This window comes from Phascolarctos cinereus, unplaced genomic scaffold (assembly GCF_003287225.1).
Source record: "Phascolarctos cinereus isolate Bilbo 61053 unplaced genomic scaffold, phaCin_HiC Scaffold_2;HRSCAF=192, whole genome shotgun sequence".
Classification (NCBI taxonomy): domain Eukaryota; kingdom Metazoa; phylum Chordata; class Mammalia; order Diprotodontia; family Phascolarctidae; genus Phascolarctos; species Phascolarctos cinereus.
In genome coordinates, this window is record NW_027555625.1 from 63,736,935 (window position 1) to 63,752,644 (window position 15,710).

General features: G+C 37.3%; 1 protein-coding gene across 1 annotated transcript in view; it reads left to right on the forward strand.

The window, feature by feature from the left end:
- Positions 1-9,999, forward strand: part of TERB1 (telomere repeat binding bouquet formation protein 1) — a 47,148-nt gene extending 37,149 nt beyond the window's left edge. The window contains 3 exon segments of the mRNA XM_078149442.1: positions 2,349-2,498; positions 2,828-2,917; positions 9,788-9,999. Of these exon segments, the coding sequence (XP_078005568.1) occupies positions 2,349-2,498; positions 2,828-2,917; positions 9,788-9,795 (248 nt within the window). The 3' untranslated portion in view covers positions 9,796-9,999.
- The last annotated feature ends 5,711 nt before the right edge of the window (positions 10,000-15,710 follow it).

Genomic DNA, 15,710 nt, shown 5'->3' on the forward strand with positions numbered 1-15,710 from the left:
AAATTTGTGGGCTCTGCCTGCTGTCTTCTTTTCCTAGTTACTCAGTCCCTAACTAACCTTCCAAAACCTGTTTTCCTTCCCTGATGTTGTCTCAAAGGCTGTCCTTGATATTTGCCAAAACCAGTGGCCTTTTCCTAGTCCTTATCTTCCTCAACTTCTCTTTAATGGTATCGCTATTTAATTATCCCCTCCTGCTTGCAATTCACAGATTGAGAATCATGGAATTGTTAGGGATCTCAACATCCATCTCATCCAGTCCTTATGTGGAACTCTCTCTTTGCTTGGCTTTGGTGACATGATGGCTTTTCCATTGGTCTCTTTTATTATAGTCATCTTTCTAAGTAGTCACTGATTGAGCTCATTCACTTTTACCCTTTCAACTTGAGAGCCAGCGTGCCGTCAGCTCTCACATCTGTGACTTTGCTCATTTCACTCTAGACCTTTATTTTCTTTTTTCTATAAAAGCAATTTTTATCATAAAATTGACAGTGCTCAACAAGCACAAATCTTCAAAAACACAAAACAACAATAATAAGAGCAAAACCAAGGTGTACATAGAATGTTTCTATCATTTACATGTTGTTTAGCAAATTATACATACTCTAAAAAAGTAACAATGAGGGGCAGCTAGGTGGCGCAGTGGATAGAGCACGGGCCCTGAAGTCAGGAGGACCTGAGTTCAAATCCAGCCTCAGATCAAACGCTTGATGCTAGCTGTGTGACCCTGGGCAAGTCACTTAACCCCAATTACCTAAAAAAAAAAATTAAAAATAAATTAAAAAAATAAAAAAGTAACAACTGTCTTTTTGTTTACATGCCCCCTTTACCTTCCTTTTGAATATATTTTCCAGATTTTGTTCTTATACTTAGTTGAAATCAGTGTGTAATATTCTTTTTATTCTGCTTTTAACTCAGAATTACTTTACATGTTTTCCGTATTTCTTTATATTCTTCATATTTTTTATTTCTTGTGGTGCAACATTATTTCATTCTATTCATGCAGGAAAGAAGGAAGGAAGCAAACATTTATTAAGCCCCTACTATATACTAGGTATAGTGCTAAGCACTATACAAATATTGTCTTATTTGATATATCACAATTTTTACAAATGTTCCCCCAGTTGTTGTACTGAATGTGGCTCATTTCTAGTTTCTTTTTTTGCTAGTACCAATAATACTACTAAAAATATTTCCATACAAATAGTTTTTCCCCTTTCTTATCAATAGCATCCCTAGTGTAGATCTCCAATGCAGTTACTAAATCAAATGATATGAACAGCTTTATAAATCTCACCATATAATTCCAAGTAATTTTGCAAAAAGATTGTATCAGTTCACAACTCTAGCAGCGTGTGCCTATTTTCCTACAGCATTACCAACATTGAATTTGAACTTGGGACAATTTAATCCAAATCCATTGCTCTTCTTTCACTGAACCATTGCCATAAAAAAACATTTTACTATTTTTGAGATTCTTTACTATCTTAATAGGTATAAGGTAGTATCTCAGTTAGTTTGTTTTACATTTCTGTAATTATTATTAAATAGCTTGAATACTTCTCAAGTAGTTATTGCTAATTTGTTTTTGTTTTTTTTTGAAAACTGCTTGTAAACTTAGGCAAGTTATTTTCCTTTTTCAATCTTCAGCTTCTTTATCTGTAAAATGAGGGGGCAATGATCTCTGCAGTTCTTTTTAACTCTGATTCTTGTCATCTTACTATAACTATTGGTTTTCCCATTTGTTCCCCAACTAATCAATACCATACAACCAATTCTTAACTGTTTTTCTAAAATGCCACTTTCATCATGCCACTTCATTCATAAGACTATATAATAATTTTCCATTGCCTCCTGCATCTATCAGAATTAAACTTCTCTGACTTTCAAGACCCCTCTCTTTATTTTTTCCTATCCCCACCCCATTCTAATCATTTCCTATTACTCTCAACATCCCTCCCATTCCAGCAAGGCATACTTAAAATATATTCTGTTAATTCTTACCTCTCTGCTACTCCAGTATTTATGGTCACTATCAGAATTTAGCATTCGTTTGGATTCTGGCTGTTTGATGTGTGTTTGCTTTATCTTCCCGACTAGATTCTAGATGGCTAAAATTGTTTTATAGTTATTATGCATCTCCCCACAGCATTAGGCATGTTGTAAGTGTTCAGCAAATGTTAGCTAATTATCTACAAACATAATATGTGATCATATTCACCTTATAATAAACATAACTAGGTACTTGATTGGACTATAGTTACCATCCTAAAGATAATATTTTGCATTCATACACTTGTAATTAGCTATTTTATAACATCTGTATATCATCTTAATGTGCTTTTTTTTAGGTTGCATAGAAGTAGGAAAATCCCTGAATAGCAGAAATTTTAGCAGGCTCTTGCACTCTTGCCCATTCCAATGTGATCGCCACAAAGTCATTCTGGAAGCTGAAGATAGATATAAAAGTGACCTAAGGAAATCACTTATCTTTAACCAAAGTAATTTAGCAGCTTTTAACTGTGTTTGTGATAAAATTTCTGGACTGGATTTAGCTTCTAAACTATGAAGTACATTAAAGCTAAGGGGGAAAAGGTTATTGAAAAGAAAACCTGTTTCTGAGCAGTCAGAGATTCTTAAAAAGTCCTGGGGAGCAATTTTAGTCTCTTTGGATAGTTTTTAAAATTCTTAACAACTCACCTAAAGTTTTCAATGTAAAGTATAGGTCTACATTAAATATGTATTTTACATATTTTACTATATAGATTTGACAAGTGATTGCTTGTATGAATACTCTGAAGATTCTCTAAATAATTTTTATGTTTTACAGAAATACTATTGACCCCACATAAGAAAAAAAGGTTTGGTAGTGAATCTTCTACACATGAAGAAAGAAATAATTTTCAAAACAATTTCCAAAGTGAGTTCTGAATTTTTAAAAACAAAATCAAGTTTTTCTGTTTCGGATATTTCCCTTAGGAAAGAAGAGAGTAGATGACTGATGTGGAGATCTTCTTATGTGCTTTAATTCCCAATTTCCTTGTCTATAAAATGTGGAAAGTGTACTAGATAATCTGTAAGATTCCTTCTGGCTGTGAACTTATGAATGATGAATAATGATGGCTTACATTTACATAATCAACAATTGAAGCCAGGTTTTCTGACTGTAAATCCATGTTCTAACATTCAACAACCCTGATCTCTTTTGGTAAGCATCTGCATTCCTACTTTATCTATAGGCTCTTATTTTCCACTTTAAAATAAACACTACCCATCATGGCAATTAGAAGAATACTCTGCACTGAAGCATTTATTAGTTCACTGTTTTTCAGATCCAGTAATTATATAATGATTACCATGGCAAGCAAAAAATGCTAATAATAATAGCTGACATTCATATAATGCTCTATAGCTTTCAATGTACATTGTACTTTCCTTATAATAATCCTCTGATGTAGGTAAACATTATCACCATATTGCAGGAAATTGAGACTCAGAGAAATTGTGCCTTGCTCTCAATAACACAGCTAGAAAGTGACAAGCTAAGTCTAGAATACACATCTTCTGGTACCAATTCCATGGATATTTCTTCTGTAGCATACTGATGATATGTATCATTTACTGCTTGTATATACTTTTTTCCTGCAGCCCTTAAATTACTGAATTACTTTAAAATTTGGTGTGTTTGCATCTGTTTAAAATAATGAACTATTGCTGTATGTTACATTATATTCTTATCATCAATAGTCCTAAATTTTAACTCTGATGAAAAACTTTCCACGTACATTTCCTTCTTTTTTCCACTCCAGTTGGGGCTGCTTCTTTATCACTCTCTAGTTCATATCTGTTTAGTTCATTAATAGCTAGTATTTGAGAAGATTACTTATTGAATGTGTTAAGAAAAAAAGAGAACTGTGTTAAAAATCAAAATTATCATATTTTACATTGTTTTAAAAATGTTCTTTTTTATTATGAACCTGATATTGACAAATGTGAACATTTCCCTATTCAAAGAAGAAAGAAAAAAGCATGGTGTCATTGTATGTGACTCTCACTATCCTTTAACAGTACTCCCACCCCCCAAATAATATACTTCCCTTGTAACAAATAAATATAGTTCAGCAAAACTAATTCCCATATTGCCCAAATGTGAAAACGTAGATCTCATTCTGTACCTCTGATTCATCACCTCTCTTCTAAGAGGTGGGAACCATGGTTCATTAAATCGGTCTTCTCGAATAGCGATTGGTCATTTCATTTATCATTTTTCTTAAATAATTCTCATGTCTTTTCCTTTACAATATGGTAGTCATTTTACAATTTATTCTCCTGGTTCTGCTCACTTCTTTTTGCATCAAGATCATATAGTCTTCCAGTTTTTGCCAAACCTACGCCTTTCCTCATTTTTATGACTCTATAAAATTCCATTACATTCATATGCCATGATTTATTCATCCATGTACCAACTGATGGACACCAATGTGGTTCATAGTCTCTTGCCACAATAAAAAGTGCTGCCATAAATACGTTTGTACGTAGAGGTTCTTTCCCTCTTTCTTTTGATCTCTGGATTATGTGCTACAGAGCTTTATTGCTGGGTCAAAAGGCAGGCCCAATTTAGTGATCTTCAGGGTTTAGTTCCAAATTGTTTTCTAGAATAATTATATCAGTTTGCAGTTCCATTAACAGTGCATTTGTGTACCTCTCCTCTAACAACTGCTATTTTCCTCTACTCTATCACAATCTGATGACTGTGAGGTTGAACTTTAGAGTTGTTTTAATTTGTATCTCTCTCATTATTAGTGATTTGGAACATTATTTCATGTTTGTTAATAGCTTGAATTTCTTCTTTTTAGAGCTACCAGTTCCTCTCATTTGACTCTTTATTTGTTAAGGAATGCTTCTGCTTCTTAAATATTTGTAAACATTTCCTGTATGTCTAGGATATCAGATCTTTATCAGAGATAATTACAAAGATTGTTTTCCCAGCTAACTGTTTCCTGATTCATACTACATTAATTTTATTTGTGCAAAAATTTTTCAAATTTATATAATTAAAATTGTTCATTTTATTTCCTGTGATCCTTTCTACTTTTGTTTAGTCAGGAACCCTTCCTCTATCTATGGTTGTGAAAGGTCCCTGCTCCTCCAATTTGTTTGTGATGTGAACTTTTATAGTTAGGTCATGTCTCCATTTGGAATTTATTATGGCATATGGTGTGTGATGTTCATCTTAACTATTTTCTGTAAGACTGCTTTCCAGTATCCCCAGTAGTTTTCAAATCAGGAATCCTTATTTTAGGAGTTGTGTCCCTTGGGTTCATCAAATACTATGTTGCTGTGTTTGATTCCTTCTGGGTCTTATATATTCAGTTTGTCTAAGAAAGGCATCTTTCAGAAGGTGGGGGAAAAAGCATAGCTAGGTCCTGATTAGTGCAATTAATGAATCCTATGAAGTGGTTATTGGGCTAGAACTAATTATCCATATTTTACATAATTATAACTTCAGATAGTTAGAATTCAAACACATGTAAACACTTCATAGGATTCATTATTTGCACTAATTGATACCTAGCTGTATAAGTGGATATAGGTTCTTAGTTACGGTTGTGGATTGTATTTGGGATGAACTCGCCCATAATATAGAGAAAGATGGCAGAAGAGATTGGAAAGCAGATTCCAGCAATACATTGTTTACAATTGAACTGTAAGGATTTATATAGAATTATGTGAGGATCTGGAGCAGAATTTATTATGATTCAAGTGAACTTTTAAAAAGCAGGAATAGCAAAGTAAAGCAACATAAAAATAGATATTATTTTTATATATAAATTTATTTTTAATTTTCAACATTCACTTCCACAAGTTTTTGAGTTCCAGATTTTCACCCCATCTCCCCCCTCCCCCACCCCAAGATGTCATGCATTCTGAATATCCCTTCCCCTAGTCTGTCCTCTCTTCTGTCTCTCTCCCCTTCCCCTTCTATTTTCCTGTAGGGCAGGATAGACTTCTGTACCCCATTTCCTGTATTTCTTATTTCCCAGTAGCATGTGAAAACAAAAAATAGATATGATTAAAAGAAACAAACAGGAAAACAATATAATGCTTAAGGACATATGAAATGAGGCAGCTAGGTGGCTCAGTGGATAGAGCCCTGCCTGATTATATACTTCACAGCCAAAGATGGAGAAGCTCTACACAGTCAGTTATAAGAAGACCTGGAGCTGACTGTGCTCAGAGCATGAGTTTCTTAATGCAAAATTTAGACTTAAATTGAAGAAAGTAGGGAAAACCGTCAGACTGTATAGGTATGATCTAATTAACATCCCTTATGAATATGAAGTGGAGGTGAAGAATAGAGGAATAGATTTAAGGACTTAGATCTGGTAGACAGAGTACCTGAAGAACTATGGACAGAGGTTCACAATATTGTGAACAATAATAGGAGGCAGCAATAAAAAAAAAAACCACCTGAAAGAAAAAGAAGAGCAAAAAAAGAAAATGGTTGTTTGATTAAGCTTTACAAATAGCTGAAGAAAGAGAAGAGGAAAGGAGAAAGGGAAAGATATACTCAAATAATGCAGAAATCCAGAGGATAGCAAGGAGAGACAAGAAGGTTTTCTTAAATTAGCAATGCAAAGAAATAGAATAGAAGAAAACAGTAGAATGGGAAAGGCAAGAGATCTCTTCAAGGAAATTAGAAATAACTAGGGAATGTTTCATGCAAAAATGGGTGTGATAAAAGACAAAAATTGTAGGGACTTAACAGAAGTAGAAGAGATTAAGAAGTGGCAAGAATATGCAGAACTATACAAGAAAAATCTTAACCTCACTGATAACCACAATGATGTGGTTACTGGTCTAGAGCCCTGAATCCATCACCTCTCTGTTCAGGAGGCATGTAGCATGCTTCATCATCAGCTCTCTGGAATCTTGGTTCATCATTGCATCAAAGTTATTTGTCTTTATAATGTTGTTGTTATTGTATAAGTTGTTCTCCTAGTTCTGCTTACTTTACTCTGCATCACTCCAAACAGGTCTTCCCAAGTTTCTCTGAAACCATCCCTTTCAGCATTTCTTATGGCACCACAGTATCCCATTGCAGTCATATTTGTTCAATCATTCCCCAATCAATAGGCACCCACTTAGTTTATAATTCTTTGCCACCATAGAAAGAGCTGCTATAAATATTCTTGTATATATGGGTCCTTTTCAATTTTCTTTTCTCTTTTTGGTATAAAGGCCTAGTAGCATTATTGCTGGGTTAAAGGCTATGAACAGTTTAGTTATCTTTGGAGTATAGTTCCAGATTGTTTTCCAGAATAACTAGGTCAATTTACAGCTCTACCAACAGTGCATTAATGTGCCTCTTGCCCCCAAGCTCTCAAGACGTCCAGTTTGAGATGTACAAAAGTGTTGGTGAGTAGAGACTAAAATTCATTTGAGAGATTCAGACTGAATATGTAGATCAGGAAATCACTTGTATAGAGATTATTGCATCTTGAGCTTGTTTCAAGGCTGTCTGCACAGTGGCCATCCCCTACACTGAACTTTTTCTGATGCTCCCAATTTTTAGTCCTCTCTCCTCAATTTTTAAAAAAATTTAGATTCTCCCTACATGTTTTATACCTCCAATAGAATGCATTCTTCTCGAGGGTGGGGGTTCTTTTGTTTTTGTCTTTGTGTCCCGAGGGATTAGTTCAGTGCTTTGCGCATAGTGGACATTTAATAAATGTTTGTTTACACCACTTCTTACAAGCGAGTCATCATTGGCAATGTGCTGTAGTCTCCTTCCAACCCTTCTTCATCTCTCTGTTGCCCTTTGGGTCACCTGCAATTTTGACTTTTCTATTATGATCTGAAGAGCATAATATTCCATGACTCATTCCATGTATATCATTACTGGTAGAGTATTGCTATTAAAAAGATGAATTTTTGTATCATTGAAAGTACTGCACAGTTTCTCAAATACAATCCATTGTGCTCTCTTTTTCCTTTTAATTGTTGACCCAACTCATTGTTCAAGATGTAAGTACCGGTGGCCTATCCAACTGCATATCACAATCTGAGAAATATGCGTTCTTCATCTGCATAATTTTTCTTATGAGGATTTCCAGGCTGATCTCTTTTGAGTGTCAGTTCATTTCATTGAGGGGATCTGGTAGTGTTCAGAGATTTGATGAAATCTGTGCAATGTCATCTGCAAAAGGGAGTGTTTGGAGCAGCCCCCCCTCTTTTGGGAATTACTCTTCCATTTGGACTCTGCACAGGACATAGCTTTGTAATGTTGGCGAATCTTTGGTGAGCACTTATGCCCTTGTTTTGTGACTTGATTTATACTAATACTCTATTTTCTTTAAACAAAGTAATCTTTATGATTACTTTTATCAAAGAATCATTTATTAAGGGCATGAAAATCAGAGTAGTTGAAGCAAGGCACTCTGAGGCAGCATGTGCCAGGCAAGTCAGACCACCATCACCCCTCAGACCCTGACTGAGATAGCCCAGGACCCTGAGCTCAAGAGCCGAATGGCAGTGCTTCTAGCCTAGCCTTCCTAGCCATCATCCTCTCCCACCCTGGTGTCACAGACCTCTCCTGCAGACCTCTTAAATTGTGTTAGGCTAGAAAAATGTTTCACCCTGACCTTTTGTTGGTCCTGCTACTCCAAAATTCAATTTGAAGTGTTATTTTAAAGTTGTTTGGAGGGATGTGTTGGGACAGTTTAGCTCAGTGGCTACCTCTCTTCTGCCATCTTGTAGTTATTTTCTTTTGGCTTTTACTTACCATGAAGACTGCAGAGGAGGTGACCTAGTGTCCCAGGCTTCTTGTTGCCTTTGTGGTCACAATGAAACTGCGTAGAACTAGCTCTTTTACCTGCATTTTGGAGGAGAACTTGTGAGCCATCCTTCCATGTGCCTAGACCTTTGTATCTTTTAGTTAGGCTTATAGTGAAAATATAGTCTATCAGCTCTTCTGTCATTGGATAAAGATCTCATTTATAGTGCCAAAAATGAACCAGTTAATATTTTTAATAATGTTGTGACTGTTAACAATCGTCTTCTTTTCTCTCGTTTCTGTCCTTAACGGAAACAAAAAAGAGTCACAGGAACTGAAAGCCATTTTTAAATTTTTGCATGTTTCACGGGCCATCAGCTTGTCACTGGTGCCAGAGTTGAGTCTTTGTAGTTTTGTGGGACTTTCCAGAGCTTGCTGTCAGTTAGCATGGCCTTCCATAAACCAGCATGATTTCTGTGTGAATGAAAGGCAGTAGTGAAAAGGGTTCTGAACTTAGAGTCAGGAAGATCTGGGTTCAAATCCAACCTTTAACATAACTAATGGTGCAGCCAACGGTAAGTTATTTAACCTCTATGAGCCTGTTTTTTCATCTATACAATGAGGATGGTATTGCCTGTAGTACCTAGCTCACAGGGCTGTTATTAATTGTTCACTTGAGCTGAGCAGGATTTTTAAAAAAATTTTAACATTTGAGTAATATAGTTTTTACATGGTGATTAGCGTAGCAACTTTCATTTAGCCATTTCAGTTCATATTGAGTGCTTACCATGTGTATGGTGCTATTCTAGGTGTTACTGATTTTTCTGATCTCTAAGTCATTAGTTAAGAGTACGTAAGAGTAATAATTCTTTCAGAGCTTAGGGTATCAAGAGTGCCAGGTTTCTCTGAAGGAAGCAACTTCCCATGTTGGGGTGAATCTTACTCATTAAGTGTTAGTCATAAATTCTATAAAGTGTATAAAAGACTGACAAATATAATCCCCATTGATTACAGAGAAATGAAGATTTTGTAGAAATTTGTCTGAAGAATAAGATGTCTTGCTTGAAATAAAGAAGATGGGGAAGTATGATTTTATGGTCTCATTCAGTTTCTAAAGGTTCGACAGCTGTAGATATTGCTTGTGCCTGCATTGTTTATATTCTGGCCCTGTTAGTAGAATTTAAACACTTTTTACTCCCAAATAAATGAAATTAAACTTTGAAAAAGTCTTAAGAGTGTTTACTAGATAAAATGTTTATGTCTCTGCCTAAATACGTAGCTAATCTGAGTTTCTAGCTTCTTTAATCATTTCCAGTTCTCTCAGTCTCAATTTGTATCTGCTTCTTCATTCTTCAAAATTGTGCATTTATTTTGTTTAGCCCCAGATGGAGAACTTGTACCAGTGGGCAGAAATTTTGTAAATACAGAATGGAGGCAGCTAGATGGCTCAGTGGATAGAGTGCTTGGCCAGGAGTCAGGAAGACCTGAGTTCAAATCCAGCCCTAGACACTTACAAGCTGTGTGACCCTGAACAAATCACTTAAATTCTGTTTGCCTTAATCCACTGGAGAAGGAAATGGCAAACCATTCCAGTATCTTTGCTAAGAAAATCCCGTGGACAGTATAGTCCACTGAGTCACAGAGTTGGACACTACTGAATGATTGAACGACATATTACAGAATACTATCTATACTGTCAGATTTGGTAGACTTGTTGCCTGGTTTTGCTGATTTACTGAGGCCCTGGTTCTATAGTCACATGCATTAGGTTCAGTCCTAAGAGAGCCTGATCCCTAAGAGAGTAGATTAACCTTTTCTAGAATTCTCTACCTCTGTCTTTTAAAATAAAGCGTAGATATGGTTCATTTCTGGGGTCTCTCTTAAAAGTGATTAATAGGGCCTGTTCTAGAAAAAATATTCTTCATAGATACCAGGTAGAGACAAATAGTAAATTATTTTCTCTACCACAAAAGGAATGCTTAAAATACAAAAGAATCATAAATGCACATTAACAAATACTTAAAATATGTCCCAGTAATCCATCACCTCTATCTTACTCTCCTGGAAGGTGAAGATTCCCAGGAAACTTGTGGGACTGAATAGTCATTTCATATTCACTTCCAATACATACCACTGAAGCAACTTTCAAGGTCTTTGTTTTCTGGCCAGCCAGCCATGGCTTGGGCTCTCTTAACCCTTACAGCTGTAGTATTCTCCTAGAAGTGGTCATTGTTCCCGAGAATCTGTTGCAAAAAATCTGCTTGGCAATTAGTTCCCAACATATCAAAATCATGACATGGCTGTAAATGACCACCTCTTGGGATCACTGTATGATCACTAGCACTCAGGAGAAGAAACACAGACCCAAAGAGACAGCCTAGGACATGAGGTCAAGTCTCAGGCTCTCTTAGGATGTTCTGGATGCCTCTTGAGGGCAGTTACCATTGCTGAGGGTGAGGAGGTGGGGGAGAGTGGGAAGGGCCTCTTTCCCTTACTTGCTAGAAGCCTAATAGACAGCTGGTGTTTTCTGTGTCCCAACAAAGAGGCTACCTCAAAAGAGAGGGGAATGTTACCTCATACAGCCTACATGAAGGCCAGGGGAAATCTTTTCCTGTCTCAGTCTACAATCATCTTTGATACAGGTTCAAATAAAAGGATCCAACCACAAGCCACAGGCGGTAAGTATATGACCTTCAGCAAGGAACGCAAGAGTGTGCTTTGCTGGAAAAAAACTGGACTTGTTATGCCTTCATTCCTTTCCAGGCTCCTCAATCTCAGATATTTTTCTGCATGCCCCTTAAACCTCTTCACCCTTGAAGTTCACTTCACTGCTGGAATTCTCCCACTGAAAATACCTTCTATACCTGAGGCCTGATTGGCTGGTTCCTCATGGAACCTCCATTTTAAGGTGGGCATCCAGACCAGCCATATTTTCTTTCCTCTCCAGGCTGCACTTCTGAGTATCTGGACTTTCTCTACCAGGCCCTAGTAGCTTTTCAGTTTCTTTTCTAGTGTTGTTTTCCCTCAATGAGAGTATAAACCCCTTGAGGGCAGGGACTGTCTTTGTGCTTGTATTTGTGTTACCACATCTAAGCACCTTGCCTGACACTTTGTAAGCACTTAATAAATGCTTGTGGACTTATTAGCTTATGCTCTCCCCCATCACTCTTGCTACCATTCTTTTATTGCTTATTATAAAGGATGACTTTCAGGATGGTACAGGGTGGGGAATGTATTCAGAAAAGATGATATAAAAACAAGAGATACCAATACACATTTTTAGGGTAATGAGTGAATTTGCTATCAATTATGAGCTCCTTGAGAGCAGGGACCATCTTTTGTCTTTCTTTGTATCTCCAGCACTTAGCACAGTGCCTGACACACAGTCAACGCTTAAATATTTATTGACTATGTGGCCATAGTCAAATAGCTTCCCTTCTCTGAGCCTCAGTTTCATCTATAAACTGAGAGGATTAGACTATGTGATATCTAAATACTTTCCAACTCTAAAATCCTATGAATTTTTTTCATTTTGCATTTTCCAGGAACCCAAGGTCCAGAGAAAAGTGATTTGTCTGAAGTCATAAAGCAACTATGACACTGAAGACTTCTTAACTTGGTAGTACCTACCTGAGCTTGTCGTCAGTGGTCATCCATCAACCCTTCAATCAGTCTACAAGCATTTATTAAGTGCCTCTCCCATGCCCAGCATTGAGGACTTAAGAATGAAACAGTTTCCACTCTGGAGGAGTTACATTGTAATTCAGGAGACAAGTAGCTTTAAATATGTCTAGTGCATCAATATAAAGTTCATAAATATATGCAAAGTAGTTAAATGTTGGGAAGGAGGCCTCCTGCAGAAGATGATGCTTGACGTAGCTCTTAGAGGAAGAGGACGCTGAGGTAGGAATAAGAAAGGTGTGCGTTCCAGGCCTGTGGGACAGCCAGTCACATGAAGGTCAGAATGGGTCCAGAATGCAAGAGTGAAAATGCTATCCAATAAAGCTAGAAAAATAAAATGAAGCCAAGTCGTATATGGCTTTACAAGCTAAACAAAGGAGTTTATTTTCTCTTCCCAAGAGGCAATAGGAAACCATTAGAGTTGAATGATCGTGGGAGTCACATGGTTGAATCTGCACTTAACAGAAAATTACTTTTGTAGCAGTGTAGAACAGGGCTTCTTAAACTTTTTCCACTTGAGACCTCTTTTTCCCATTTGGACAGTGTTTGTTGGCATTGTGTGGTCTAAGGGCATGTGCTGTGCAAAGTGTACATGCTTTGCGTTCAAAACTGAGGCTGCAGTGAAGTTGCACAACGCAACATGAGCAAACGCTGCCAGAAACATCTCAAATTCATTGTGTGTTTGATTTTTAATTAATTTTTGGTTGTTGCATGTTTAGAAACCTTTTACTGTTGCCGAGTTTTTCACAACCCAATATGGGGTCTTGACCCATAGTTTAAGAAGCGCTGGTAGAAGATAGACTGCAGTGGGGAGAGACTTGTTGCAGGGAGACCAGGGCTGCAATGATCTAGGCAAGGAGTGATCAAAGCCCGAACTAAGGTAGATGTGTGAGTGGGGAGAAAGGCTCAGATGTGAAAGATGCTGCGAAGGTAAAAATGGTAAGATTTGGTAGGGTAAGGGAGAATAAGGATGCAAGCATAATGCCAATGTTATGAACCTGGGAGCTGGGAAGGATGGTGGTACCTTCAATAGAAGTCGGAAAGTCTGAAGACTTCAAGAGCTTGGAGAACCCAGGGTCACCCTGCATACCACAAGGAGGAATAGTCCTCAAGACTATTTTTGTAGTATGTTTGCCTAATGCAGCCCCCCTTGGGAATATCGGACAAGCCTGCCTCCAGGAATGTGTAATGGAGAATTTGTTTTCGACTTGGGAGCACATGCAGATATCCCACTAACGTTTTTTGTCCACTCACTGTGTATCAAAGAAGGGGACATTTTTGATTGGCTGATGAGCTGGAACTGAGTTTTTGTGCAAAAAACTCCCACAGGAGCTTACTCTTCTTTCTTCTCTCACTGGATTCGAGAAAGGAATAGAAATTGTTACAGACTTCCAGCTGTTGGCCAGAGGAGCAGGGCCCTTTATTAGGCATGTTCAGAGACAAGCTTATGAAATATCTACATCAGGGACTGGTCTGGCCTTGGCCAGTCTCCCATTACACAGTCATCAATTCACAGCTGGGGGGGAAATGTGCTTTTAGTCTCAGCTCACTAACCCAGATAATCAAGAGTTGATAGTATTGAAAGAGAATTTTTTAGAAGCCTGTTGTGCATTGATGCTTATTTTCTTGAAAATCAGAAGTATTAGTTTTGAGTATATACATATATATATATATATATATATATATACATAGATATTTTGCTATAAATGTTGATGCAGATAAATGTATGAATAGAGATGTGGTTTTAGAAATAATTAATAGTAATGAAACAGGTATTTTCCCTTTTTGAGGAGGACATATTAACTTATAATTGTCTTTTGGTTGTTTGAAGGTGAAAGGAGAAAATGTCCCTACCTGAAAACACACCAGGAATGTGAATTCTTTAACTTACATAAGCAATATGTCCTTCATCAACACCACATCTAAAACCAGTCTGTTCTGTCTCCTGTGACCTTCAATTAGAGAATAACTCTTGATTAAGTAGCTATTAGCAAGTGAAGAGGTGCCATTTTGACCTGGACTTTGAAGGATAGATAGGATTTCAATATAATAATCTTCTACCCACATACAGCAAGTTAAAAATTTTAGAGCACTTGATTCCCAGCAACCCTATGTAGGTGGAAAACGGAAAATGAAGGCATTTCAGATGGAAAAAACACTGGTTGAGTTTAAAACCCAGGGTTTCCCTTTCACAGAGTCCAGAAAAGCCTAGGTATGTTCAGGATGACAGGGTAGTCTGGTTCCCTGGGGTGTGAAATATGTATAGAAGAAAAGTATAGGATAAGGGGAGAAAGATCATTTCAATTTCAGATCAAGCCTTACAATGCCTTGAACGCAAGGCTGAGAGTTTTGACTTTGTCACTTAAGCAATGGGGAGCCACTAAAGAACTGGTTTTTAAGCAGGTCATGTCATGATTGAAGCTTACTAAAAGAAGGGTCACAGTTTCATGTGTTTTATGCCTCAGTATCTCCCAACCATACATAGAGCTCTGGCTCATAGGTGAGATGGAGTAATTTTTTTTTAAATAAAGGATTAGAATTATGTCTCCTTCCCTAGAAATTGTTAATAGGAAAGCTGCTATTTGAGATGATTAGATGCATTATCTGCCTAAATATAGGAGTATGTCCTTGAAGAGAGAGTCTGGGATGTTGGAAAGCACATAAGCCCAGGAGCCAGGAAACCAGGGTTCTGACCCTGTATCATCTCTACTACTGTGCAATAATGACTGTCATGTTGTTTAATCATTTTCAGTTGTGTTTGACTCTTTGTGACCCCTTTTGGGGAAAGCTACTGGAGTACAATTTCCTTCTCCAGCTCATTTTACAGATGAGAAAACTGAGGCAAATAGGATTGAGTGACTTGCCCAGGATCTCACAGCTAGTAAGTGTGTGAGGCCAGATTTGAATTCAGGAAGATGTCCTTTGGCTTACTAAGCACCGTACTCATTCCAACCCCATCACTATTGGTGTCCTTCCTTGCCACCAGAGCACTGCCCAATTAGCATATCAGGATCTGAGCCCTGTATCCCCTTACTGCTCACCTATATCAACCAAAGGTTCTCCCTCCAGATGGGAACCATTCATGCACTAGTGGGGTTAATATGGTATGAGGCTCTAACCATAACTGTAACCTGACTAAGGATTGGGAAAAGGAGAGACCTGGATCCCATTTTATCTTCTATAAAAGTCCTTCCATGTGCCTGAATCTCTGGTACCCCTCTCCATTTGAGGACAACTCACCTCAGTCACCTGGTGT